Source organism: Ranitomeya imitator, chromosome 6, assembly GCF_032444005.1.
Source record: "Ranitomeya imitator isolate aRanImi1 chromosome 6, aRanImi1.pri, whole genome shotgun sequence".
Classification (NCBI taxonomy): Eukaryota; Metazoa; Chordata; class Amphibia; order Anura; family Dendrobatidae; genus Ranitomeya; species Ranitomeya imitator.
The window spans coordinates 308,856,593-308,883,417 of record NC_091287.1 but is presented as its reverse complement, the minus strand read 5'-3'; the positions used below and the strand labels follow the sequence as shown (position 1 = coordinate 308,883,417).

Below are 26,825 nucleotides of genomic sequence, written 5' to 3'. Positions count from 1 at the left end.
CTGTGACTGCCCCCTCCACCCCAGTTTACCCATTAGGGTTAGAGTTGGGGCTAAAGTTAGGGTTAGGATTAGGGTTAGGTTTGTGGTTAGGTCTGTGTTAGGGTTGGAGTTAGAATTAGGGGGTTTCCACTGGTTAGGCACGTCAGGGGCTCTCCAAACGAGACATGATGCCAGCAGACCATTCCTTTAAAGTCTGCATTCCAATCGTCACTACTTTCCTTCCAAGCCCCGACATGTGCCCATACAGTAGTTTTCTCGAACATATGGGGTATCACTGTACTCGGGACAAATTGGACAACAACTTTTGGGGTCCAATTTCTCCTGCTACCCTTGGGAAAATAAAAAATTGGGGACTAAATATGCTTTTTTTTTTATTTTCATGCCCAGGCGCTATAAACTTTAGTGAAACACCTGGGGGTTCAAAGTTCTCATCACACATCTAGATAAGTTCTTTAGGGGGTCTAGTTTCCAAAATGTGGTCACTTGTGCGGGAGCTCCAATGTTTAGACACACAGGGGCTCGCCATATGTGACATGGTGTCCGCTAAAGATTCGAGCTAATTTTCCATTCAAAAAGTCAAATGGCGCTCCTTCCCTTCTGTGTGCCCAAACAGTGGTTTATGACCACATATGAGGTATTGGTGTACTCAGGAGAAATTGCCCAACAAATTTTAGGATCCATTTTATCCTATTCCCCATGTGAAAATGTGAAACTTGAGGCTAAAAGAACATTTTTGTTGGAAAAATTAAAATGTCAATGTTTTCCTTCCACGTTGCTTTAGTTCCTGTGAAGCACCTGAAGGGTTAATAATCTTCTTGAATGTAGCTTTGAGTAGCTTGAGGGGTGCAGTTTTTGGAATGGTGTCAGTTTTGGGTGTTTTCTGTCATGTAGGCCCCTCAAAGGGACTTGTGATGTGGTCACTAAAAAATGGTTTTGTAAATTTTGCTGGAAAAATGAGAAATTGCTGATAAACTTTGAACCCTTATGACTTCCTAACAAAATTTTTTTTTCAAAAAATTGTTCTGATGTAAAGTAGACATGTGGGAAATGTTATTTATTAACTGTTTTGTGTCACATAACTTTCTGGTTTAACAGAATAAAAATTCAAAGTTTGAAAATTGCTAAATTTTCTAAATTTGCCAAATTTCCGATTTTTCACAAATAAACGCAAAAATTATCAACCTAAATTTATCACTAACATGAAGCCCAATACGTCATGAAAAAAACAATCTTAGAATCGCTAGGATCCGTTGAAGCGTTCCTGAGTTATTACCTCATAAAGGACTCTGGTCAGAATTGCAAAAAAATGGCCAGGTCATTAAGGTCAAAATAGGCTGGATCATGAAGGGGTGAAATATCCATATGGCCGTTGGCAAAAGAGGGATTTTTGGTTCTTACCATAAAATCTCTTTCTTGGAGCATTCATTGGGGGACACAGGTAACCATGAGTGTATGCTGCTGTCACTAGGAGGCTGACACTATGCAAATAAAGAAGAAGTAACTCCTCCCCGGCAGTATACACCCTCCGACAGGCACCAGGCAACTCAGTTGGTGCAAAAGCAGTAGTAGGAACAGATAATATAAAACTCAACCTATGTACCAACCCACAACAACGGCACGTTGGCCAACACGGTACAACTTCAAGGGAGGGTGCTGTGTCCCCCAATGAAGGCTCCAAGAAAGAGATTTTACGGTAAGAACCAAAAATCTCTCTTTCTTTCTCGCCTCATTGGGGACACAGGTAACCATGGGACGTCCAAAAGCAGTCCCTAGGGCGGGATATTCTGCAGAAAAAGAGGAGTTAGGTCGGCCGGTCAGAAACCGCCGCCTGCAGTATCCTCCTACCCAGGCTCGCGTCCGCAGAAGCCTGAGTATGCACCTTGTAGAATTTTACAAAGGTGTGAATGGATGACCACGTTGCGGCCTTGCAAACCTGCAAGGCCGAAGCTTGGTGACGAACTGCCCAGGAAGCTCTCACAGCCCGGGTAGAGTGAGCTTTCACCCCCGACGGAGGCCGTTTGTCTTGAACACGGTATGCCTCCAGAACCGCCGAACGGATCCAACGAGCAATTGTGGACTTGGAGGCAGGGAACCCCTTTCGCCGCCCTTCCGAGACGATGAACAGAGAATCGGCCTGACGAAAAGAGGCAGTTCTGGCGAGATAAATTCGGATAGCCCTGACCACATCCAACTTGTGAAGAGATTTCTCCAAGGGATGAACCGGGGAAGGGCACAAGGAAGGGAGGACAATGTCCTCATTGATGTGAAAAGCCGAAACCACCTTTGGTAGAAAGGAAGGAACCGGACGAAGAACCACTTTGTCCTGATGAAGGACTACTAGATAGGGAGAACGACAGGATAATGCCGCCAGCTTCGACACTCTTCTAATGGAGGTGATGGCGACCAAAAAGGCCACCTTCCAGGATAGAAGCAAGAAGGAAATGTCCTGAATCGGTTCAAAAGGCGCACGCTGGAGGGTGTCCAAAACGAGGTTGAGATCCCAAGGCTCAACAGGAGGACGATAAGGGGGTTCCCACCTGAGGCAGGGAGGCCAGGTCTCTTTGAAAAAGAATGGACAGAGCGGAAATCTGACCCTTCAAGGTGCTAAGGGAAAGACCCGAATCTAGACCCGCTTGAAGGAAACTGAGAAGAGATGGAAGGGAAAAGGTCATAGGAAACAGATTGTTGTCCTGACACCAGCGGAAAAAGGCCTTCCAACACCTGTGATAAATACGCGAGGAAGCCGGTTTTCTCGCCCTTATCATAGTCTGGATGACACTATGAGAAAAACCTGCGTCCTTCAGGACCGCGGCCTCAACGGCCATACCGTTAAATTCAGAGACCGAGAATTCGGGTGGAAGAGGGGCCCCTGCGAAAGAAGGTCCGGACGATCCGGAAGCCTCCACGGAACGTCCGATAGCATGTTCACCAGTTCCGCATACCAGGCCCTGCGAGGCCAATCTGGAGATACTAAGAGTACGGTGACCCCTTCTGTCTTGATCTTTTTTATGACCCTTGGGATCAAGGGGAGGGGTGGGAACAGATAGCGCATCTGGAACTGAGTCCACGGGATCACGAGTGCGTCGCATCCGATGGCCATCGGATCCCGAGATCTGGAGACGTACTGGGGAACCTTGTGGTTTGCCCGGGAGGCCATCAAGTCGACGTCTGGGACGCCCCACCGCTGGCAAATCTGGCTGAAGATTGAGGGGAGAAGAGACCACTCGCCCGCCACGATGCCCTGGCGACTGAGAATGTCAGCTTCCCAATTGTCCACCCCTGGGATGTGGACGGCTGACAGAGAGGGAACGTGATCCTCCGCCCAACGCAGAATTTTTGCCACTTCCGCCATGACTTGTGTGCTGCGAGTCCCTCCCTGATGGTTTATGTAAGCCACGGCCGTGGCGTTGTCCGACTGAATGCGGACTGGTTTCCCTGAAAGGAGAGACTCCCAGCGGATGAGGCTAGGAAGATGGCTCTGATTTCCAAGAGGTTGATAGGGAGGCGCGCCTCCTGAGCAGTCCAGCGGCCCTGGGCCGTGAGGTGGAGAAAAACTGCTCCCCAACCTTGGAGACTGGCGTCGGTGGTGATCACCTGCCAGCGGAGAGGGAGGAATGACCTCCCGCACAGCATGGAGGTGGACAGCGTCCACCAAGAGAGAGACTGTTTCACTCTGGGAAAGAGGCGAAACGGGTGATCCAGGGAAAGTGGATTCCTGTCCCAGGCCGACAGAAGGGCAAGCTGGAGGGGACGAGAGTGGAACTGGGCATAGGGGACCGCTTCCATGGAGGCAACCATCTTTCCCAGAACCCTCATGGCAAGGCGGAGAGACAGAGGATTCGGGCTCTTTAGTGCCCTGACCCCCCTGACGAAGAGAAAGGAACTTCTCTTCGGGAAGAAAGACCTGAGGCAGAGAGGTGTCGAATTCCATGCCCAGGAACTCCAGCCGCTGAGTTGGAATCAGGGAAGACTTCTGGTAATTGATTATCCAGCCGAGGCGAAGAAGCGTGTCCAGAGTAAGCTGGAGGCTCTGGCTGCAATCCCGACGGGAAGGACCCTTGATCAAGAGGTCGTCGAGGTATGGGATTACCAGAATCCTCTTTGAACGTAGGATGGCCATGACCGCTGCCATTACCTTCGTAAAGACCCTGGGCGCAGACGCCAGACCGAAAGGGAGGGCGGTGAACTGATTATGATGACCTTGCATCGTGAACCGGAGGAATCTCTGATGCCGTACGCAAATAGGAACGTGAAGATACGCATCTCGGATATCCACGGAACACAGAAACTCTCCCGGTTCCATGGACGCGATCACCGAGCATAGAGATTCCATCCTGAAACGCCGAATCCGAAGATGGCGGTTCAGCCGCTTGAGATCCAAAATTGGACGGAGAGAACCGTCCTTTTTTGGAACCACGAACAGGTTTGAGTAAAAACCCCAAAACCGCTCGCGATGAGGCACTGGAACTACGACTCCTGAGGCGAGGAGCGAATCAACAGCCTGGAGAAGTCCTGAGAGGTGGGAGGGCTGTTTGGGAGGACGAGAGAGCAGGAAACGTCTTCCTGGGGGCGAAGAAAATTCTATCTTGTAGCCCGAAGTGACGATCTCCCTGACCCAGGCGTCGTCGACTACCGAAAGCCACACCTCTGAGAACAGGAGAAGTCGGCCTCCCACCCTGGAGGGATTTCCAGGTGGGGGCGACCAGTCATTTATTAGAGAACCTGTGGCCCCGAGATCCAGATGGTCTTGCGGGGTGGCTCTTAGCCCTCCAGCGCGGTGGAGGCCTGAAAGAAGGTTTTCTTCGGGCTCCTTGCGAGGAAGAACCGGTTGGGGCTTCCTGAGGGGGCGAAGGACCAAAAGGGACGAAAGGACTGGGGGCCCCTCCGGTTGAAGGGACGTTTCGGCTTGGATTGGGGTAAGGAGGTACTCTTACCACCCGTAGCGTCCGAGATCATTTGATCCAGCTGGGTGCCGAAGAGTCTAGAACCCTGGAAGGGCAGACCAGTGAGGGATTTTTTTTTTAGAAGCGGGGTCAGCGTTCCACGCTTTTAGCCAGAGAATCCGGAGAATGGCCACAATGTTGCTGTTAGCCCTGGTGGAGCAGGCCGCTGCATCAAGGGAGGCATTCACGAGGTATTTTCCCGCAAGGGAAATCTGATCCGCCAATTCAGACAGTTCCTCAGCAGGAGCAGAGGCCAAAATGCCCCTGCGCAGGGTTTTGGCCCAGGCTGACACAGCCTTGGCTACCCAGGACGAGGCGAAACTAGGGCAGAGGGAGGCTCCGGAAGCCTCAAATGCCGATTTTGCTAATGCCTCGATTTGCCTGTCCGTGGGGTCCTTAAGGGAAGCCGTGTCCGGGATAGACAGAACCGTCTGCGAGGATAGCCTGGAGATGGGCGGGTTGACCTTAGGAGACTCGGACCATTTGGAGACAAGGTCGGAGTGAAAAGGGTATAATACGTCTACTCGTTTCCTGCCAGGGAAACGCTTGCCAGGATTTTCCCAGTGTGTAGAGGTAGTGTTGTCAAACTCCCTGTGATTAGGAAAAAATCTAGAAAGACGTTTAATCCGTTTAAACGCAACGGAGACGTCCTGAGAGCTCGCTTCATCCTCCTTAAGATCAAGCGTCTGAATGATAGCCGAAATAAGGCTATCAACCATCTCCTGTGTTCCGGAAGTCTGATCTGCATCAGAGTCAGATTCCGACAGAGGATAGATCAGACCCGACGTCCGCCTGCGAGGAGGGGGAACGGGCAGAAAGGGGAATCCCGTCCAGGGAACTGGAAGAGGATCTAGATAAGGTCCGTTTTCTGTCTCTTTTATCCGGTCTGCCTCTGTGAGGGTCTGGGACAGGTGCGAGCGAATCGCCGTGTGAGGCGTTCGTGGCACTGGTGGCATTAGAGAGAAGCCGAATACGTTCAAGTGCCTGGACCAGGGACTGAGACACCTTAGTCAGGTCGGACACTGATTGAGACATAGCAACAGCCCACTCCAGGGGAGGGGGTGCACTCATCCCTGGACCTAGGAGCTTCCTGAGGGACGGACATGGAGGGAGGAATGCAGGACGGGCAGAAGGGTGACCTGAGGCCCACTTTTTCTTACAGTGAGCACAGGCGTAATGGATGGCCGTAGTGGCAAAGGCCGGGGTGGGGTCGGACATAGGTGGATATTACCTTGTCCTGGAGAAGTACTGCCGGGAGGAGTTGAGCCCGAGAGAGCAGTAGCGCTGAGCCTGCTGAAAAACAGCGACAGCGGTAGCCGCAGGTGCCTGTGTTCCCCCGAAAATCTTCTGTCCCACGCGGTGTGCAGACGCTGACAGGGAGCAGGAAGTGTTAGAAAGAGCGCTGAGACAGCGCGACGCCGTGGGCGGACACAAGCGCTGAAGGGGGAAGCAGAAGAAACGCACCCAGCAGCGCTGAAAGATTCCCGGCCGCAATACTGCCGGCCGCCACCAGAGGGCGCTCAAGCTCCAAAAAGAAAGTAAAGAAAAAGCCGGGAACTCCTGGCCGCAATACTGCCAGCCGCCACAAGAGGGCGCTCAAGCGCCAAAAGAAGGAGAAAAGCCGGCAGAGACAGAAAAGAATGGTGGGCGCGTGCCTGCAAGTTTAAATAAAAAGGAGGGAAAGAATGCCGGCGTTATGTGAAGCCCTTTCCCCGCAGTTTAGCGCGTCCCAGCGCCTGAAAATGCGACCCTCTCCCCTATCAAAAGGGAATCCTGGTAGGATATATGGAAATCGCAGGGTGGGGGAAGGAAGTGGGGCGGGGGGGCTTTGTTGATTGAAGATCCCCTACCTGGAGATGGGGAACCATCAGGATCCCTTGTAGACTAGAGGGTCCTGGAAGAAGTCCTCCTTCCCGCACCACGAACTCTCCGGCACAGAAGACGGGTTGACCCCTAACCAGGGGGAGAGGGTCACTGGAAGTGACCGCCATCTTCCTCTCAGCCCACTCCGAGGAGAGGGATGAGGAGGGGAAACGGGCAGGACCGGCCACCGAGGAAGAAGGTCACCCTGAACACCCGAAGGGTGAAAGGGGACAAGCCCTGCCCAGCGGGTCCGAGAGGGTGCGATGTGGGTGATACCACACTGCTCTCTCGGTCGCTCAAAGCGGGGAAAACGGTGAGAAAACTGCACCCTGTTACCCTAAAGGAAAAATCTGAAAAAGAAAGGGAAAAGGTTAATAAACAAAACAAATCCCTGTAAAAGAAATGCGGATCTGGGGTTAGATCCAGGTCCGCCTCCTACAGACACTAAGCAAAAACGGAGTTGCCTGGTGCCTGTCAGAGGGTGTATACTGCCGGGGAGGAGTTACTTCTTTATTTGCATAGTGTCAACTTCCTAGTGACAGCAGCATACACCCATGGTTACCTGTGTCCCCCAATGAGGCGAGAAAGAAAAGAAGGTTCCCCACCCTTACCCTACAGCATCAGTACAAGGCAAAGGTATTAGAATGTTGACCATTTTGTGTGTGTGGCAGGGAATGGGGGAGAGTTACCGTGTTTGTCGGACTATAAGACGCACTTTTTTCCTCCAAAAATGTGGAAGAAAAAGAAAAAAATGGGAGGTGTGTCTTAGGGTATGTTCACACGTTCCTGATTTCCATCCTTTTTTCAGGACTAAAAACCGCAGCTCTTTGCAGAAAATGCAGGTCCTTTTTTTGGTGCTTTTTTGATGCGTTTTTTTATGCAGTTTTCTATGCAGAGTCTGTGTGTTTTCTAGGAAGTTTTTTAGGGTTAAAATGGCTGAAAATACCCTAACCCTACCCCTAACCCTATTCTAACCTTAGTGGAAAAAAAAAAAAAAAAATTCTTAATTTTTTTTATTGTCCCTACCTATGGGGGTGACAAAGGGGGGGGTGTCATTTACTATTTTTTCACTGAGATAGGTTATATCTCAGTGATCAAAATGCACTTTGGAACGAATCTGCCGGCCGGCAGATTCGGCGGGCGCACTGCGCATGCGCCCGCCATTTTGCAAGATGGCGGCGCCCAGGGAGAAGACGGGGGTGGGGCATCGGAACACGGGGGAGGGGCATCGGAGCATGGGGGGGTGGGATCGGGGCAGCCACACTCCGCCCACGCACTTCCTGCTGCAGCGGTTCGGCACCACAAACCGCAATAAAACCCGCAGATATATTTTTGATCTACGGGTTTTACTGCGGGTTTGACCTCACAATGGAGGTCTATGGGTGCAGAACCGCTGCGGCTCCGAAAAAAGAAGTGACATGGTACTTCTTTTTTCCCGCAGCTATTCAGCGCGGCTTTTTTTCTGAATTTCAGGATCGTGTGCACAGTGGTTCCTGTTTTCCATAGGGTACATTGTACTGTACCCTGCATGGAAAACAGCTGCAGAACCACAGCGGCAAAAACGCTGCGGTTCCGCAGAAAAAAACGCACTGTGTGAACATGGCCTTATAGTCCAGATATACCACCTCTGGCTGTGGTGGGGGAGCGGCATCGGCGAAATAGCGGGTCACAGAGGTAGGAGTCGGCTGCTGCAGCTAACTACTGTGCCCGCTGCTTAAGAGAAATGAATATTCACTGCATTCCACGCCCATGGGTATGGAGGGCACTGAATATTAATTTCTCTTTTAAAAGCATCCTGGTATGATTGGCCCCAGCCCAGTCCTGGTATGCATGGCCCCATCCTCACCCTGGTATGATTGGCACCCTCCCCATCAGAAAACATAAAAAAAAATAAAAATTACACTTACCTTCCTGGCGCTCCCTTGCAGCATCTGTTCCGATGCCAGCAGCTGCTTTATATTTGTAAGCAGCGCAGGGCAGGGACATCATGTGCTGCTGCAAGTCGAAGTGCAGCTGCCGGAATTCTCACTGCTCTGCACACCGGGATTGTGTGTGCGGAGAGCAGTGAGTATTCATTGCTCTTTAATAGCAAGCACAGTGTCAACTGGAGCCTTCCTGCAGCTGCCTGCGGTCACGTGTGCTGCTACTAAAGGGAATGAATATTCACCGCATTCCACGTGACCGAAGGCAGCTGCAGGAAGGTTCCAGCTAACACTGTGCTCGCTGCATGCCGCGCCCACAATTCCGGCGTGCACAGCAGTGAGTATTCCGTGAACTGCCCTTCGCCATGCAAGCAACGCATGACGTCTCTGCCATGCGCTGCTCACAAGCATAAAGTAGCTGCTGGTAAGTGTAATGGCTTGTTTTTTTAATGTTTTCTGATGGGACCATGCATACCAGGATGGGGCGGGGGCCAATCATACCAGGATAAGGATGGGGCCATGCAAACCAGGAATGTGATGGGGCTATGCATACCAGAATGAGATGGAGGCCCTGCATACCAGAATAGGTATGAGGGCGATCATTCCTGCCAGGATAGGGATGAGGGGGCCAGGCCTACCAGGCTAGTGATAAGGTGGACTTGCATACCAGGCTAGGGATGAGGAGGCATGCATACCAGAATGGGGATGAGGGCTATGCATACCAGGATATGGATAAGGGGGCCATGCATACCAGGATAAAGGTACCATATATACCAGGATACGGGATATTAACCCCTTCATGACCGGGGGATTTTTCGTTTTTCCGTGTTCGTTTTTCGCTCCCCTCCTTCCCAGAGCCATAACTTTTTTATTTTTCCGTCAATTTGGCCATGTGAGGGCTTATTTTTTGCGGGACGAGTTGTACTTTTGAACGACATCATTGGTTTTAGCATGTCGTGTACTAGAAAACGGGAAAAAAATTCCAAGTGCGGTGAAATTGCAAAAAAAGTGCAATCCCACATTGGTTTTTTGTTTGGCTTTTTTGCTAGGTTCACTAAATGCTAAAAATGACCTGCCATTATGATTCTCCAGGTCATTACGAGTTCATAGACACCAAACATGACTAGGTTATTTTTTATCTAAGTGGTGAAAAAAAATTCCAAACTTTGCTAAAAAAAAAAAAAAAAAAAAAAAAAAATTGCGCCATTTTCCGATACTCGTAGCGTCTCCATTTTTCATCATCTGGGGTCGGTTGAGGGCTTATTTTTTGCGTGCCAAGATGACGTTTTTAATGATAGCATTTCGGTGCAGATACGTTCTTTTGATCACCCGTTATTGCATTTTAATGCAATGTCGCGGCGACCAAAAAAACGTAATTCTGGCGTTTCGAATTTTTTTCCCGCTACGCTGTTTAGCGATCAGGTTAATACTTTTTTTTAATTGATAGATCGGGCGATTCTGAGCGCGGCGATACCAAATATGCGTAGATTTGATATTTTTTTTATTGATTTACTTTGATTGGGGCGAAAGGGGGGTGATTTAAACTTTTATGTTTTTTTTATTTTTTTCACATTTTTTTAAACTTTTTTTTTTAACTTTTGCCATGCTTCAATAGCCTCCATGGGAGGCTATAAGCAGGCACAGCACGATCGGCTCTGCTACATAGCAGCGATCTGCTGATCACTGCTATGTAGCAGAATTGCACGTGTGCTGTGAGCGCCGACCACAGGTTGGCGCTCACAGCGACGGGCAATCAGTAACCATAGAGGTCTCTAGGACCTCTATGGTTACCATTCACAAGCATCGCCGACCCCCGATCATGTGACGGGGGTCGGCGATGACGTCATTTCCGGCCGCCCGGCTGGAAGCGGTAGTTAAATGCCGCTGTCTGCGTTTGACAGCGGCATTTAACTAGTTAATAGGTGCGGTCAGATCGCGATTCTGCCAGGGCCTATTACGGGCACATGTCAGCTGTTCAAAACAGCTGACATGTCCCGACTTTGGTGCGGGCTCACCGCGGAGCCCTGCATCAAAGCAGGGGAGCCGGCATCGGACGGTATAGTACGTCCGATGCCGGTAAGGGGTTAAGTACAGAATTGACCACATTTTTTGCTTCAATATTTTTCCTAATTTCCTCCTCTAAAACCTAGGTGCGTTTTATGGTCTGGTGCATCCTATAGTCCGAAAAATAGAGTATTTGATACAACCAATGCCTCTGTATAGAATAAGAAAGCCTAGGAGACTCTGAGCTCTTTATCATCTTCATTTTACAGGCAGCGCAGACAATAGGCAAACTCATGTGGATATCCCAATATCTTACGTTAGGAGGAAAAAGCAGCTTTAGAAGGATATCATGAAATTTGTATCTTGCAGTGCAACATATCAATAAATGAAACTAGAGATAATGTATTGGTGTGAAGGAAATGACATTTTCTATTACTTATGTATGGATAAAATTTAGGAATTATATAAAAACTCTCCATATTAACAACAGTACCTGGTTTCCGTTTCTCTGTATGCTCCAAAAATTCTTGCCCTGCTGTGGAACATCTTGGATTACAGATGGGTTGAGCTCCAGACACTGCTCGGCTATAGATTTCAAAGCACTGAACTTCTCTTCACTTGCAATCATCAGTAACTGGGTCAGAGAAACATCTGATAAAAGAAAAAAGGCAATCAGAAAAAACTGAAAACCATCAAAAAATCAAAAAGGAGGGCGGCACAAAATTCACCCATGAGTGAAAAATAATCTTAAATGCTGTTATCCAGGCCTTAAATATTGAATTTCATACACTGTGTAGTGGCTGTAATACAGCTCAGCTCCTATTGAAAAGAATGACAGCCAAGTAGCAGTACTGGTCACTACACAGTGTAGGAGAGGTGTTGCTCTAGCCCTTTATGCTATGCACATCCTGCCGCACGGTAGCTGCAATCAGCTTATCGGATGGATGCCTGGTCGAATACTGATCGCACTGCTAGATAATCAGTATAAAAGTCATGAACAACCTGTTTAATACTATATTTATAATAGAAAATAAAGCAAAGAACAATGACTTTTATCCACTACACTACTAGATGGTGGCCCGATTCTAACGCATCGGGTATTCTAGAATATGTATGTATGTATATAGCAGCCACATAGTATATAGCACAGACCACCTAGTATATAGGAGCCATGTATTATATAGCAGACAAATACTATGTGGCCTGTGCTATATACTATGTGGCTGTTATATACATACATATTGTAGAATACCCGATGCGTTAATACAGGCCACGCAGTATATAACAAAGCCCAAATAGTATATAACACAGCCCACGCAGTATATAACAGTCATGCAGTATATAACACAGGCGATGTAGTATATAACACAGGCCATGCAGTATATAACAGTGGCCACGTAATATATAGCACAGGCTACGCAGAATATAACACTGGCCACGTAGTATATAGCAGCCACGTGGTATAACGCAGCCCACGCGGTATATAACACTGCCCACGCGGTATATAACACTGCCCACATAGTATATAACACTGGCCACATAGTATATAACGCAGCCTACGTGGTATATAACACTGCCCACATAGTATATAACACTGGCCACGTAGTATATAGCAGCCACGCTGTATATAACGCAGCCCACGTAGTATATAACACTGCCCATGTAGTATATAACACTGGCCACATAGTATATAACACTGGCCACATAGTATATAACACTGGCCACGCGGTATATAACACTGCCCACGTAGTATATAACACTGGCCAAGTAGTATATAGCAGCCACGCGGTATAACGCAGCCCACGCGGTATATAACACTGCCCACGCGGTATATAACACTGCCCACATAGTATATAACACTGCCCACATAGTATATAACGCAGCCTACGTGGTATATAACACTGCCCACGTAGTATATAACACTGGCCACGTAGTATATAGCAGCCACGCTGTATATAACGCAGTTCACGTAGTATATAACACTGCCCATGTAGTATATAACACTGGCCACATAGTATATAACACTGGCCACATAGTATATAACACTGGCCACATAGTATATAACACTGGCCACATAGTATATAACACTGGCCACGCTCTATATAACACTGCCCACGTAGTATATAGCAGTGTGGGCACATATCCGTGTTAACCGTGGCTCCTCCTCTGCAGTATACACCCCTGGACGGCGTCAGCCTTCTCCAGTTTTTGCTCAGTGTCGCATAGGAGGTACACCTAAAATTTTTATTTTACTCCGTTTTTTCCGACAGGATTACAGATGAAGAAAAGTGTGTCTCCTGTGAGACTCCCGGCATGGCTCCTTCCTCGGCCCCCTATTACGGGGTGCCCGGTTGAAGTCGAGATGGCTATTCCCCATGTCACTCCTTCCCCAGTCCCTCGGGTGCTGGTTCGAAGTCGAGACCCCCCTCCTTCTCCAATTCCTTTTGGTCTCTGGGTTGAGGTCGAGGCGAGGATAAAGCTCCCTGATGGTGACAGCAGCACTTTCCCTAATCCCCCTCTGGGGGCATTAGGTTGAGACGCCTCAGGTAGGGCCTGTACAGGCAGCACTCTGCAGCTCCCAGCAGCATGGGCCAGCACACTGCGGCTGCATCCAGGGACCCCAGCCCAGCTGTGGGCTCCTGTCGGGGCCGGGGGAAGTGCAGGCAGGCATGGCACATCTGAGACACAGGGCTCCCTGCGCCCCTGTCTCTGCGGCAGCACAAGCTCTATAGTGCATCAGGGGGACCCCTCACAGGGCCCCCTTCCCCGCTTATAGCCCCACCGCTATCCTGCCTTTAAATCCGGGGGGTTCCGGTTCAGATCCGCCCCCTCCCGGACTTTCGCGCTGGCCTGGAGCCTTTCTGGGCATCAGGCATCTAATTTAGGCCGCGGCTTTGTCCTAGCTGAAGCCTCCGCCTCCTCTCCGCCCCCCAGGCCCGCCCTCCGGATGACAAATATGACACTCTACAGTGTCATAGAGGGGGCGGATCGAGACAGAATGGGCGCTTTTTTTTTTACACAGCTCTGCCGCCTTTTTCAGCTCTCCGCCCCCTTCTTCTCGGCGGCCATTTCTGCTGCAGGACAAGGATTAACCCTGCATCTCCCGGTCAGCAGGACCAGGACCAGGCCAGTCTCCGGGGGACACAGGACTATGGATCTTCGGCGCTGGACCTAGGGGCAAACTGGTGGGGTAAGATCACAGCTGGGTTTTTTACTCGGCTGTTTATCCATATTCCCTATAAGGCTCCTCTGCATAGCCAGCCCTTCTGCAATCTGTGCACTATGTCGGGCTCAAGGTCCAAGGGAACCAGGCAGGACAACTATTATGAATTCTGCACAGCCTGCAGGACCGCTCTCCCCAGTGGCAACACGTACCCGCACTGCTATGACTGCATCCAGACTACTGTGTCAGAGCCCCAAGAAGCCCCTGCCAATGCTTCGGTGTCTAATGCCACCCCGGAATGGGTCACTCAGATGTCGCAATCTATGACGCAGTCTATAGAGAACCTAACCTCCACATTGCTTCAGGCTCTGCAGAGTCATGCCTCGGCTATGACCGTTACCCAGCAAAGGGAGAGCTTGACTCAGGAACAGGACGACCCTGGCACATCCACGTCTAGGTCAGGACACAAGCGGACTCATAGGTCAAGTCCATCTGCGTCATCCCATAGCACACGGTCATCCCCTTCTAGGGAGAGACACCGTAGTTCCAGGTCATCTAGACCATCCCCTTCCAGGGGCAGACAATGCAGATCTCCGCAATCCCCGACCAGAGAAGGCCTCCACACCAGCTCACCCAGCAGGGAATGCCTCAGTGATACACAGGATTCGGAAGGCATCTGTGACTCCGACTCACACAAGGAAATGGAGGGGTCCCTGATCCCAATTTCCCCTAGCAATACAGCGCTAGTTGAGGACATAATCTCTTCCATCCATCGGGTGCTGGACATTTCTGATCCGCCACCAGGGCCCTAGAACACAAGATTTCCTTTGAAGGAGCTCTGAAGCCGCCTAAGGTTTTCTCTAACCACCCAGAGTTTAAGGCGATCCTTAAAAAGCAGCTCTCACAGCCTGAGAAAAAATTTGCTAATCGCAAATACCTGGAGGCAAGGTACCCTTTCCCACAGATGGACACCAAGGAATAAACAGATCCACCCGAAGTGGATCCCCCAGTCTCTAGACTAGCAGCACAGACCCTCCTTTTACTGCCAGATAGCTCAACCCTCAGGGATGCAGCAGATCGGCAGGTAGAACACATGGCTCGTTCAATTTTCGAGGCGGCAGGGGCCTTCCTGGCTCCCGTGTTCGCTTTAGTTTGGGCTGCCAAGGCCATCCTGGCTTGGGCCAAAAATTTACAAGCTGGCCTCCAAGCATCCGCTCCTGAGCTGTCGGACCAAGCGGTTCAAATAGCAGTTGTAGCAGATTACATGCTTCATGCAGCTCTGGATTCAGCAAGGGGTGTAGCGGGGATAGCATCAAACGCCATCACGATTCGGCGTATCCTCTGGCTGCGGGAATGGAAAGCGGACGCAGCCTCAAAGAAGTCCCTCAAGCACCTCTCGTATCTCAGTGGGTGACTTTTCAGTGAAAAGTTGGACAAAATTATATCCAACGCCACCGTGGGTAAGAGTACCTCTCTCCCTCAACTGAAACCTAAATGCACTTACAAGAAGCGTAACCAAACCAGATTCAGATCCTTTCAGAATTCTTCGGGCTGGTCCGTCTGGCGTCCAGCACAAAATCGTAACCGTTCCCCACGCAGGGACAACTCACGGTTGACGCAAAGGTCGGACAAGACCTGGCAGTCAAAAGCAGGCCAGTCAAAGCCCAAAGGAGAAAAACCTCAGACTTTCACCTCATCATGACTCACGGACTCCGGAAGACATCCCACCCATAGGCGGCCGACTTTTGCTCTTTCAGCAAGTCTGGTTGCCTATTACAGAAGACAGGTGGGTCAGGGAACTAGTGACTTCCGGATACAAGATAGAGTTCACTTCCAACCCACCGAACCGATTCTTCCTCTCTGTTCCCCCAAAACCGCGAGCCAAGGCTCGTGCTTTCCATCGAGCGGTTTCCTCGCTTCTTCAAGCAGGAGTCATAGTACCGGTTCCCGTGGCCGAGCGCTATTCGTAGTCCCCCAAGAAAGGAGGCAGCGTATGACCTATACTGGACCTAAAACAACTCAACAAATATGTACGGGTTCATCACTTCCGCATGGAGTCCCTTCGGTCCATCATTGTGTCCATGGAGAAGGGAGAATATCTCGCCTCCATAGACATACAAGACGCATACCTGCATATACCGATTGCACCCGCACCGATTTCTCAGGCTCGCAATCGACCAGGACCACTACCAGTTCGTGGCTCTCCCGTTTGAACTCGCCACGGCTCCCAGAGTGTTTACCAAGGTCATGGCAGCCACCATGGACGTCCTGCATTCCAGAAGCATAGTAGTCGTTCCATACCTGGACGATCTACTCATCAAGGCTCCCACCTTCAAGGACTGCGAGCTCAGCGTCTCAATCACAACCGACACAGTCGCATGGGCTGGTTAGTCAACCTACAAAAGTCATCAGCAACCCCGAGAGTCTCTGACCTTCCTGGGAATGCTATTCAACACCTCCAGGGGTCTAGTGCTCCTTCCCAAGGACAAGGCACTGGCTCTTCGCCTAGGAGTTTGCACTCTCCTCCGCAAACCCCCTCGATCTCTCCAATTTGCCATGAGAGTCCTCGGCAGGATGGGGGCAGCAATAGAAGTGGTCCCATTTGCCCAGTTTCACCTCAGGCCTCTCCAACTAGCCATTGTCAAGTCCTGGGACAGGAATCCTTTTTCTCTCGACAGTGAGTTCCTGCTAACGTCGTCAACCAGGCGGTCCCTGCACTGGTGGCTCAAGCCAACCTCGCTAGCAAAGGGGAAGTACTTTCTCACAGGTCAATGGAAGGTTCTGACCATCGATGCGAGCCTGACGGGTTGGGGTGCGGTGCACCTACACCACAGGGCAAGTGGTCCCCAGTGGAAGCGACCATGCCCATCAACATCCTGGAAATTCGTGCCATCCTCCTGGCATTGAGGGCCTTCCATCACTTACTGGCAGCCTCTCACATCAGAATACAGTCGGACAATGCCACGGCTGTGGCATATATGAATCACCAAGGGGGAACCCGCAGTACTCAGGCGATGCGAGAAGTGTCACACATCTGTTCTCTCGGTGGTCCACATTCCGGGTGTGGACAACTGGGAAGCAGACTTCCTCAGCCGACAAGGAATAGATTCGGGAGAGTGGTCTCTCCATCCCGAAATTTTTTGCCAGATCTGCCATCGCTGGGGGACCCCGGATGTGGACCTTATGGCATCCCACTTCAATGCCAAGGTCTCCAACTTCATGGCCAGAACACACGATCCACGGTTGCTCGGAGCAGACACTCTGGTTCAGGACTGGACCCAGTTCCAGCTTCTGTACATTTTTCCACCTCTTCCCCTGATATCCAGAGTGGTGAAGAAGATCAAGCAAGAAGGAGTTCCAACCATCATAATCGCACCGGACTGGCCCAGACGTACATGGTACGCCGACATCGTACAACTTACAGCAGATGCCCCCTGGTGCCTCCCTGACCACCCGGATCTTCTATCACAAGGCCCGTTCTACCACCAGAACGCAGGGGCCCTCAATTTGACAGTGTGGCCCTTTAAACCTGGGTTCTAACCAAGGCAGGGCTCTCGCAGGACGTCATTACGACCATGATCAGGGCACGAAAGCCAGCCTCTGCCAAGATCTATTACCGTACCTGGAAAGCTTTTTTTTCCTGGTGCGAATCTCGTGGCCAGACCCCATTCTCTTATTCCCTCCCCAAACTACTTGGTTTTCTCCAATTGGGTCTGGAGGCCAGGCTGTCCCTGGGCTCGCTTAAGAGCCAGGTGTCAGCCCTCTCAGTGTTTTTTGAAAGGCGCATTGCTACCAAGCTGCAAGTAAGGACATTCCTTCAGGGGGGTTCCTGATTGGTTCCCCCCTACAGACGACCACTAGAAACGTGGGACCTCAACCTGGTCCTGACAGCATTGCAGGAACCACCCTTCGAACCCCTTAAGGAGGTCCCGCTCCACCTTCTATCCCAGAAGGTGGTTTTCCTGGTGGCAATCACCTCGCTACGCAGGGTGTCTGAACTGACAGCACTCTCCTGCAGACGGCCCTTTCTGGCTTTTCACCAGGACAAGGTAGTCCTCCGTACGGTCCCATCCTTCCTTCCGAAGGTTGTGTCCAACTTCCACCTCAATGAGGAAATTTCTCTGCCTTCCCTTTGTCCGGTCCCGGTTCATAGAGTGGAGAAGGCTCTGCATACGCTTGACCTTGTCAGGGCATTGCGTATATATGTGTCTAGGACTGCATCCTTCCGGAAGTCTGATTCTCTTTTCCTTATTTCGGAAGGCGGCCGCAAGGGTCTGCCAGCTTCCAAAGCTACCCTTGCCAGGTGGATCAAATCCACCATACAAGAGGCCTACCGCCTTAAGAATTCTCCTCTTCCAGCCGGTATTACGGCACACTCTACACGGGCGGTAGGGGCCTCCTGGGCCATTCGGCACTGGGCTTCGGCACAACAAGTGTGTAAGGGGGCCACTTGGACTAGCCTACACACGTTTACTAAACAATACAGAGTTCATACCCAGTCCTCAGCGGACGCGAGCCTGGGTAGATGTGTTCTGCAGGCGGCGGTGCCCCAAGTGTAGGGGCCTGTCTACACAATATTCGACCATTGCTTCCCAACCAAGGAACGGCTTTGGGACGTCCCATGGTCCTGTGTCCCCCAATGAGGTGACAGAGTAAAGGAGATTTATGTGTACTCACCGTAAAATCTTTCTCTTAGCCTCTAATTGGGGACACAGCTCCCACCCTGTTGCCCTTTCTGGGCCGTTGTTACTCTTGAGTTCTCATATTGTTTTCTTGAGCTTGTACATTGTTGCCTTCTTATAGGCATGGTTATGTTATTTATGTTACGTTCCTCCTAATGCTTTTGCACAAAACTGGAGTAGGCTGACGCCGTCCAGGGGGTGTATACTGCAGAGGAGGAGCCACGGTTAATCTTTTTCAGATTGTGCATAGTGTCGCCTCCTAGTGGATAGCAGCATAACACCCATGGTCCTGTGTCCCCCAATTAGAGGCTAAGAGAAAGAGATTTTACGGTGAGTACACAAAAATCTCCTTTTTTGTGTACTCACCGTAAAATCCTTTTCTCCGAGCCACTCATTGGGGGACACAGGACCGTGGGTGTATGCTGCTGCCACTAGGAGGCTGACACTAAGTAAATACAAAAAGGGTTAGCTCCTCCTCTGCAGTATACACCGCCCACTGGCTCCGGATAATACCAGTTCGTAGCAAAGCAGTAGGAGATTAACAAGGTTTAACCATAGGAACAACATGTCAGAGACTAAAACACTCACCATAGGCAACAAGATAAAACAGGGGTGGGTGCTGTGTCCCCCAATGAGTGGCTCGGAGAAAAGGATTTTACGGTGAGTACACAAAAATCCCTATTTCTCCATCGCCACATTGGGGGAGACAGGACCGTGGGATGTCCAAAAGCAGTCCCTGGGCGGGAAATAACAACCCAACAGTGTAAACTTATGGCACCTGCTGTCTACAGGTGCGCTACCGCTGCTTGCAGAATACGCCTACCCAGGCTTGCATCTGAAGATGCCTGAGTATGGACATTGTAATGCTTTGAAAAGGTGTGCAGGCTAGACCAGGTCGCAGCTTTACAAACCTGCTCTGCAGACACTTGATTCCCAATGGCCCAGGAAGCACCCACCGACCGAGTGGAGTGTGTCCTGAGACCAGAAGGGAAAGGCTTGCCTCTGACGCGGTAAGCCTCTTGAATAGTCGACCGAATCCATCTGGCGATTGTCGACTTAGAAGCGGCCAGTCCCTTCCGGTGTCCTGTCGGGAGCACGAACAGAGCATCCGTCTGTCGAAAAGGTGCCGTTCTAGACACGTACTTCCTGAGAGCTCTGACAAGATCCACGGAGTGAAGAGCCTTCTCCACGCAGTGCGCTGGAGCAGGACAAAATGACAGAAGTACGATATCCTCGTTGAGGTGGAAGGGAGACACCACCTTTGGGAGGAAAGTAGGGGACGGTCTGAGGACCACCGTGTCCCGGTGAAATGTAAGGAACGGTGTCAGACAGGAAAGAGCAGCCAACTCCGAGACTCGTCTGATCGAGGTAATAGCGACGAGAAAGGCCACCTTCCATGAAAGGAGAGGTAGTGAGATGTCCTGCAACGGCTCGAAGGGACATTCCTGCAGGACACCTAGGACCAGATTAAGGTCCCAAGCCTCTAGAGGCGCTTTGTAGGGAGGCACCACGTGAGAGACTCCCTGAAAGAACGTTCTGACCCGAGGTTTGGAAGCAATTTTTCATCGAAAAAGGACTGACAAGGCCGAGACCTGCCCTTTAAGGGAACTCAGCGAAAGCCCCGAGTCCAGACCGGATTGGAGGAAATCCAGGATGGTGGGGTTGTTGAAAACCATCAGAGGGTGACCTCTGCTTCTGCATTAATCAAAGAAGATCCTCCAGGTCCGATGGTCGGTGCGCGATGACACCTGCTTTCGGGCATTGATCAAGGTGGAAACTACCTCACGGGAAAAACCTGCTTGAGTCAGAACCCAGGATTCAATGCCCAAGCCGTCAAACACAGGGCCCCTGAGTTCTGGTGGTAGATAGGGTCCTGAGAAAGTAGATCTGGACGATCTGGTAGGCGCCAAGGAACGTCTGCGATGAGTTGGACCAGCTCTGCATACCACGCCCGGCGAGGCCAATCCGGAGCGATGAGAATTACCGGGACACCCTCTGCCCTGATCTTCCTGATGACTCTGGGAAGCAGGGGCAGGGGGGAGGGGGGGAGGGAAGAGAAACAGGAAAGGAAGGCGAAACTGACTACAAGGAAGGACTAGCGCGTCCGCCCCGATTGCTCTGGGCTCCCGGGACCGGGCCACGAACGGAGATACCTTGGCATTGAACCATGAAGCCATCAAGTCTACGTCCGGAGTACCCCAACGAAGACAGATTTGTTGGAATATGTCCTGATGGAGAGACCACTCTCCTGAGGCAAGACCTTGCCGGCTGAGGAAATCCGCGGCCCAATTCTCCTTTCCTGGAATGTGAACGGCTGATATGACCGAATGGTTGTTTTCGGCCCAGCGAAGGATGTGCTCTACCTCGCGCATTGCAGCTCTGCTGCGGGTGCTCCCCTGATGATTTATATAAGCCACAGCCGTGGCATTGTCCGACTGGATACGGATGGGGCGGCCTGCTAGGAGATGATGGAACCTCTTTAGGGACAGCCGAATCACACGTATCTTCAGGATATTAATTGGAAGGCGAGACTCATGATGAGTCCAGATTCCCTGCGCAGTGTGATGGCGAAAGACTGCTCCCCAGCCTAGGAGGCTGGCATCGGTAGTGACTACCAGCCAATGGACTGGGAGGAAGGACCTCCGTTGGAGAAGAGAGGATCGGAGCATCCACCATTGGAGTGTCTGCTTGACCCAAGGAGGGAGAGAGGACACAATTGGTCGAGGGAAAACGGACTCCCATCCCATGCGTCCAGCAGAGCGTGCTGGAGAGGACGGAGGTGTAGCTGCGCAAATGGAATCGCCTCCATTGCGGCCACCATCGTCCCGAGAATCCTCATGCCGAAACGCATGGAACAGGGGGACGGCTGAAGAAGCTTCCAGACCCCCTGTTGAAGAGCCAGGACCTTGTCCCGAGGAAGAAGCACCAACCCTAGGGAGGTGTCCAGGGTCATGCCAAGGAAGGAGCTGGAACAGGAGATGACTTTTTTATATTGATCAACCAGCCCAGCCGAGAAAGAGTGTCCAAGGAAATGCGGACGCACTCCTCGCAGGCTCGGAAAGATGGGCCTTTGACCAGTAAGTTGTCTAGGTAGGGAAGTACGACTAGACCCCGAGAATGCAGAATGGCCATGACCACCGCCATGACCTTTGTGAAAACTCTGGGGGCGATGGCGAGGCCGAAAGGCAAGGCCGTTAATTGAAAATGTTCCTGTCCAATGGCGAAGCAAAGAAACCTTTGGTGAGGTGGGAAGATTGGGATGTGGAGGTACGCATCCCGGATGTAGATGGATGCTAAGAATTCGCCTTGTTCCATCGAGGCAATGACGGAACGGAGGGATTCCATCCTGAAATGACGGACTTTGACAAATCTGTTGAAGAGCTTTAGGTCCATGATGGGCCTGACTGTTCCATCCTTTTTGGGGACCATAAACAGATTTGAATAAAAACCGCAGAACCTTTCGTCCTCTGGGACAGGGACAATCACTCCGTCTTGGCGGAGCGACTCGATGGCCTGGGAAAAAGCCCGAGCGCGCCTTCCCGCTTCGGGAGGGTGGGAATCGAAAAACCGAGTTGGAGGGGGGAAGGAAAAATCGATTTTGGAACCGGAGGACACCAGATCCCTGACCCACTAGTCATGAATGACTGCGAGCCAGGCATGACGAAACAAAAAGAAGGCTTCCGCCTACTTTGCCGGTGTCGTCTGGAAGAGGTTGCGAGTCATTTAGAAGAAGATGGTTGGGGTCTGGATCCCCTGGACTTAGACTGCGTGGAGCGGCCCCTCCAGGAATGGTTGGGCCTGTATGAAGCCTGAGGGCTTTTGTCTCTGCCGGCGCGGTGCCCCGAACCAGTGGAACTGGCCGAGGAACGCCATGCGTAAGTTCCATGAAAGGGCCGAAAACGAGCCTGCGGCTGTCGTCGTAACGGTTGTCTGAATCTCTGCTGGGGGAGGGAAGTACTTTTTCCCCCTGTAGTGTCTGAAATCAGCTTGTCCTGCTTTTCACCAAATAGACGGCCACTGAGATATGGCAGGGACGTGAGGGACTTTTTAGATGCGGAGTCCGCTCGCCAGGTCCTCAAGCAAAGCGCTCTCTTAATCGCCACAGCGTTTGAAGCCATAAGTGCAGAGCAGTTTGCCGCGTCCAGGGAAGAGTTTACTAAGTAATTGCCAGCCAAGCAAATTTGATGTTCTAGCTCCGCCATGTCAGAAGGAAGATCACTGTTCTGTAAGCCTTTATGCAGAGAGTCTGCCCAACAAGTCACGGCTTTGGCTACCCAGGTAGCCGCGAAGGAGGGAAGGAGTGCCGAGCCTGAAGCCTTAAAAGCTGAACAGGCGAGACTGTCAACTAGGCGATCTGTGGGATCTTTGATAGAAGATCCGTCCGGCAGGGATAGAAGGGTTTTAGAGGACAAATGTGAAAAAGGAGGATCCACAGGAGGGGATTCTGTCCATTGTTTGCGGAGATCAGGAGAAAAAGGATATTTGGACTCGAGATCTCTGGCCTTAAAATCGTTTGTCTGGATGCTCCCTATGTCGCTGGACTATGTTCTGGAACTTCGGGTGATTGGCAAACACCCTATGAGTATGTTTGGTCCTTTTGAAGGACACCGAATTATCCATACTGAAGGTCGCTGGTTCCTCATCAGGAACCCTGAAGGGACTGGTTGACGTCCTCAATGAGACTATCTATAGAGCTCTGAAAACCCGGCGACTCCAGATCTAGGGGCTCATCTGACTCAGGATCAGAGTCCTGGTTGGAAGAGGTGCCTGGGGAGCGAGAGCAGGAAGCGGAGCTAACTGACGTCGAGGCACCAGAGAGCCTGGGGGACGAGCTACGGGCGCGCTTCCTAGATGGCCGCTTGTGCTTAGAATGAGAGCGGCCCCTGCAGGCTGAAGATTCCGCAGCCGTAGGGGAAGTTTCCTGAATAGGCGGATTAGTGGTCCTGCTCCTGGTTGGATCCTGGAGGGACGCGATAGCTTTAGTCAAAGAAGCCATAGATTGCGAAAGTGACAAAGCCCACTCAGGGGGACTGGTCACCGCGGGCTCGTTTGCGACGGGGGGCTCCTGAGCGCATTTAGGGTGACAATCATTAAAGAGCGGAGCAGTATGCCCGCTTGGTAGCCCAGGCTGACAGGAGGTGCAAGAAGTGAAGAACACCGTGTTTTTGCAGACTTTTTGGAGGGTTTAGGCAGAGACATGTTGTACTGCTAACTTCCGTGCAGGTCTGATGTGGGGTACTTATGTGCAGCTAAAAAAGCATAGCACTTTGTGTGCAAGAGGAGGAAGGCCTGTGTTAGTGTGCAGCGCACCTACCCAGGTCCTGTGTCCTGTTGCAGCGCTGTGACCGGGAGCAGAATTGGCAGCCGGCGTCCAGAAGGTTTCCTCACATCAAAGATGGCCGCCGAGAGTATGTGGAGCGCTTCTCGCAGTGTGCAAGAAGCGCTAAACCGGTGGGCTGGGCCTCACGCGTGACGCTCGCTGTGGGCGTAGATGCGGCCTAGCTGGACCCGAAGCCGTGGACTAAATTAGCAGTGCTCGGCCGCAAGATGCGACTGAGCCCGCGGTGCGCTTGGGAGCCCCCCCACCCTTGCCAGACTCACCACTTATGGTCCCTTCAGGCGAGGTATGAGGGGAGGTGCAGTCAACCTCGATCCGCCGCCCTCTTGATGAGGAGATGGAGAGGGACTGGGGAGCTCCATGCAGCACCGCTGTTCTTCAGTGGTGGTGCACAGGGAGGGCGGCCGGACTGTGCTCATGGAAGGTGGCCTCTGTGTATCCTAAGGGTTCGCTCCCCTAGGATTTCACAGGGCTAGTTCTCGGCCAAACATCCCACGTCGCAGGATAGGGTTTGGGGAGTAAACTCACCGTGCTCGCCTGTTGATGTTTTGGGGGAGATCGGCCCCTTAAAAGGGTCCGTCGCCCCATCATCCTCTTGAGCAAAGTTAAAAATAAAATTAAAAATAAAATAAAAAAATAAGAACGACTGGAGAAAAACAGACGCAGTGTACCTCCTACGGACACTAAGCAAGAACTGGTATTATCCGGAGCCAGTGGGCGGTGTATACTGCAGAGGAGGAGCTAACCCTTTTTGTATTTACTTAGTGTCAGCCTCCTAGTGGCAGCAACATACACCCATGGTCCGGTGTCCCCCAATGTGGCGATGGAGAAATGCTACTGTGTTTTTGACTGATTTGAGTGAAGTTAATGGTGACAAACACAGGGCAAAAACGCACAAAGAATTGACATACTGCAGATTATTTTCTGCACCAAATCTGCAAGTCACAAATAAGCAATGTGTGCATGACACTTCAGGTTTCTCATTCACTCTGCTGGCATCAGGATTGCTTCAGGTTTATCTAGAAGATCTGGAAGGTAAAAACACACTAAAATCGCACCAAATCTGCAACGTGTGCACACAGCCTAACACTCTGTTTGACCCTAATGACATGTAATAACTTGCATACAGTGGATTCTTTTTTTTGACATATGACAGATTCTGCAGCCTAAAAAAAAATTACAAAACTATAGCCTAAAAATGTGCTGTTTTTAGCAAATGCATGATATGTGATGAAAAGGATAACAAATAAAAGATAACACTAAGCATAAAATCACTGTAGCTTCATCAGCTAATAGAAAGCCTGTAACTAGAACGGTAAACCTAGGGAAATCTTATAGCACATATACAGGAAGCAAACAATAGTGATGAGACCGGTATCATGGCTGCTTTACCAATTGTTAAGAAGACATTGCCCCCAAAATACAGAAACTGAGTTTTCCTCTGATGTAAAATGTTAGGAATGTTTTTTAGCTATTTCTTATTCATATCTCATTGGATGAAGATGTAGTTTCTGATAAATATTTAGTTTAAAAACAAAGAAAATATTTATCTTTTACAAAAAAACACACGTGAACCAGACTTTTCTGGGACACCTCAAAAAGCTAGGTGACACTCCTATTACTTTTCCATTACTGTTCCCACAGGGGGTATCCAAGAATCTACTATATAATTGTCTAAGGGTCACTTCCGTCTTTCTGTCTGTCTGTCACGGATATTCATTGGTCGCGGCCTCTGTCTGTCATGGAATCCAAGTCGCTGATTGGTCTCGCCAGCTGCCTGTCATGGCTACCGCGACCAATCAGCGACGGCCACAGTCCGATTAGCCCGCTCCATACTCCCCGCAGTCACCGCTCACAAAGGGTTAATGCCAGCGGTAACAGACCGCGTTATGACGTGGGTAAATCACTCCGTTACCGCCGCTATTAACCCTATGTGACCAAGTTTTTACTATTGGTGCTGCCTATGCAGCGTCAATACTAAAAACATCTAATGTTAAAAATGATTAAAAAAAAAAAAATTATATATTCACCTTTCGCGACGCTCGAGTGACCGCTCCATGCAAGCGGCAGGATCCGGTGCCAAGGATGGTATGGGAGAAGGACCTGCTATGACGTCACGTCATGCGACCGAACTACAAGGGGCCCTCGGAAGGTGAGTATATGTTTATTTTTTAACCTGTGACATACGTGGCTGGGCAATATACTACGTGGGCTGGGCAATATACTACGTGGGCTGGGCAATATACTACGTGCCTGTGCTGTATGCTACGTGGCTGGGCAATACACTATGTGGCTGGGCAATATACTACGTGGCTGGGCAATATACTGCGTGGCTGGGCAATATAATACGTGGCTGGGCAATATACTACGTGGGCTGTGCAATATACTACGTGGGCTGTGCAATATACTACGTGGGCTGTGCAATATACTATGTGGACATGCATATTCTAGAATACCCGATGCGTTAGAATCGGGCCAACATCTAGTCTTTAATAAATGTCCCAAATTACAAAGCAATGTAGTCCGACCGCCTAAAAAGCTGCATATATATGGTAACCATTCTATAATAGTACACATATCTGCTGGGGAATACACTGCAGGATGATACTGACCTGATAAGTTCATGTCTGTTTCATTAATTTCAAGTTCAGTCATGTAGTTTCTGAAAAAAAAAAAAAAAAAGTTGTAGATCAATTAAGCCAGCGCGTCTGAGCCTGCAGTATGTACCACAAAATTGTAGCTCAAATTGTGGCCACAAACTATGGCATTGTCACGCTTTTACTATAATTCTGAAACAATTGAAGTTATAAGAGTTTACATGCTCTTAGGTTGAAGTCATTAACCCTCTAGCACATATAGATGTATCACTATGTCCACGCTGAAAGGAGCTCAGGAGTTGAGCTCTCTCCA

At 50.5% G+C, this 26,825-nt stretch overlaps 1 protein-coding gene across 7 annotated transcripts in view; it reads right to left on the bottom strand.

Moving 5' to 3' along the window:
• ACD (ACD shelterin complex subunit and telomerase recruitment factor) overlaps window positions 1-26,825 on the bottom strand; it is a 108,073-nt gene that overhangs the window by 68,576 nt on the left and 12,672 nt on the right. For all 7 annotated transcript variants that reach the window (XM_069730727.1, XM_069730729.1, XM_069730731.1 and 4 more), the window contains 2 exons: window positions 26,528-26,577; window positions 11,226-11,383 (listed from right to left, as the gene is read on the bottom strand). In XM_069730727.1, the coding sequence (XP_069586828.1) occupies window positions 11,226-11,383; window positions 26,528-26,577 (208 nt within the window). The remainder of the gene's footprint in view (window positions 1-11,225; window positions 11,384-26,527; window positions 26,578-26,825) is intronic.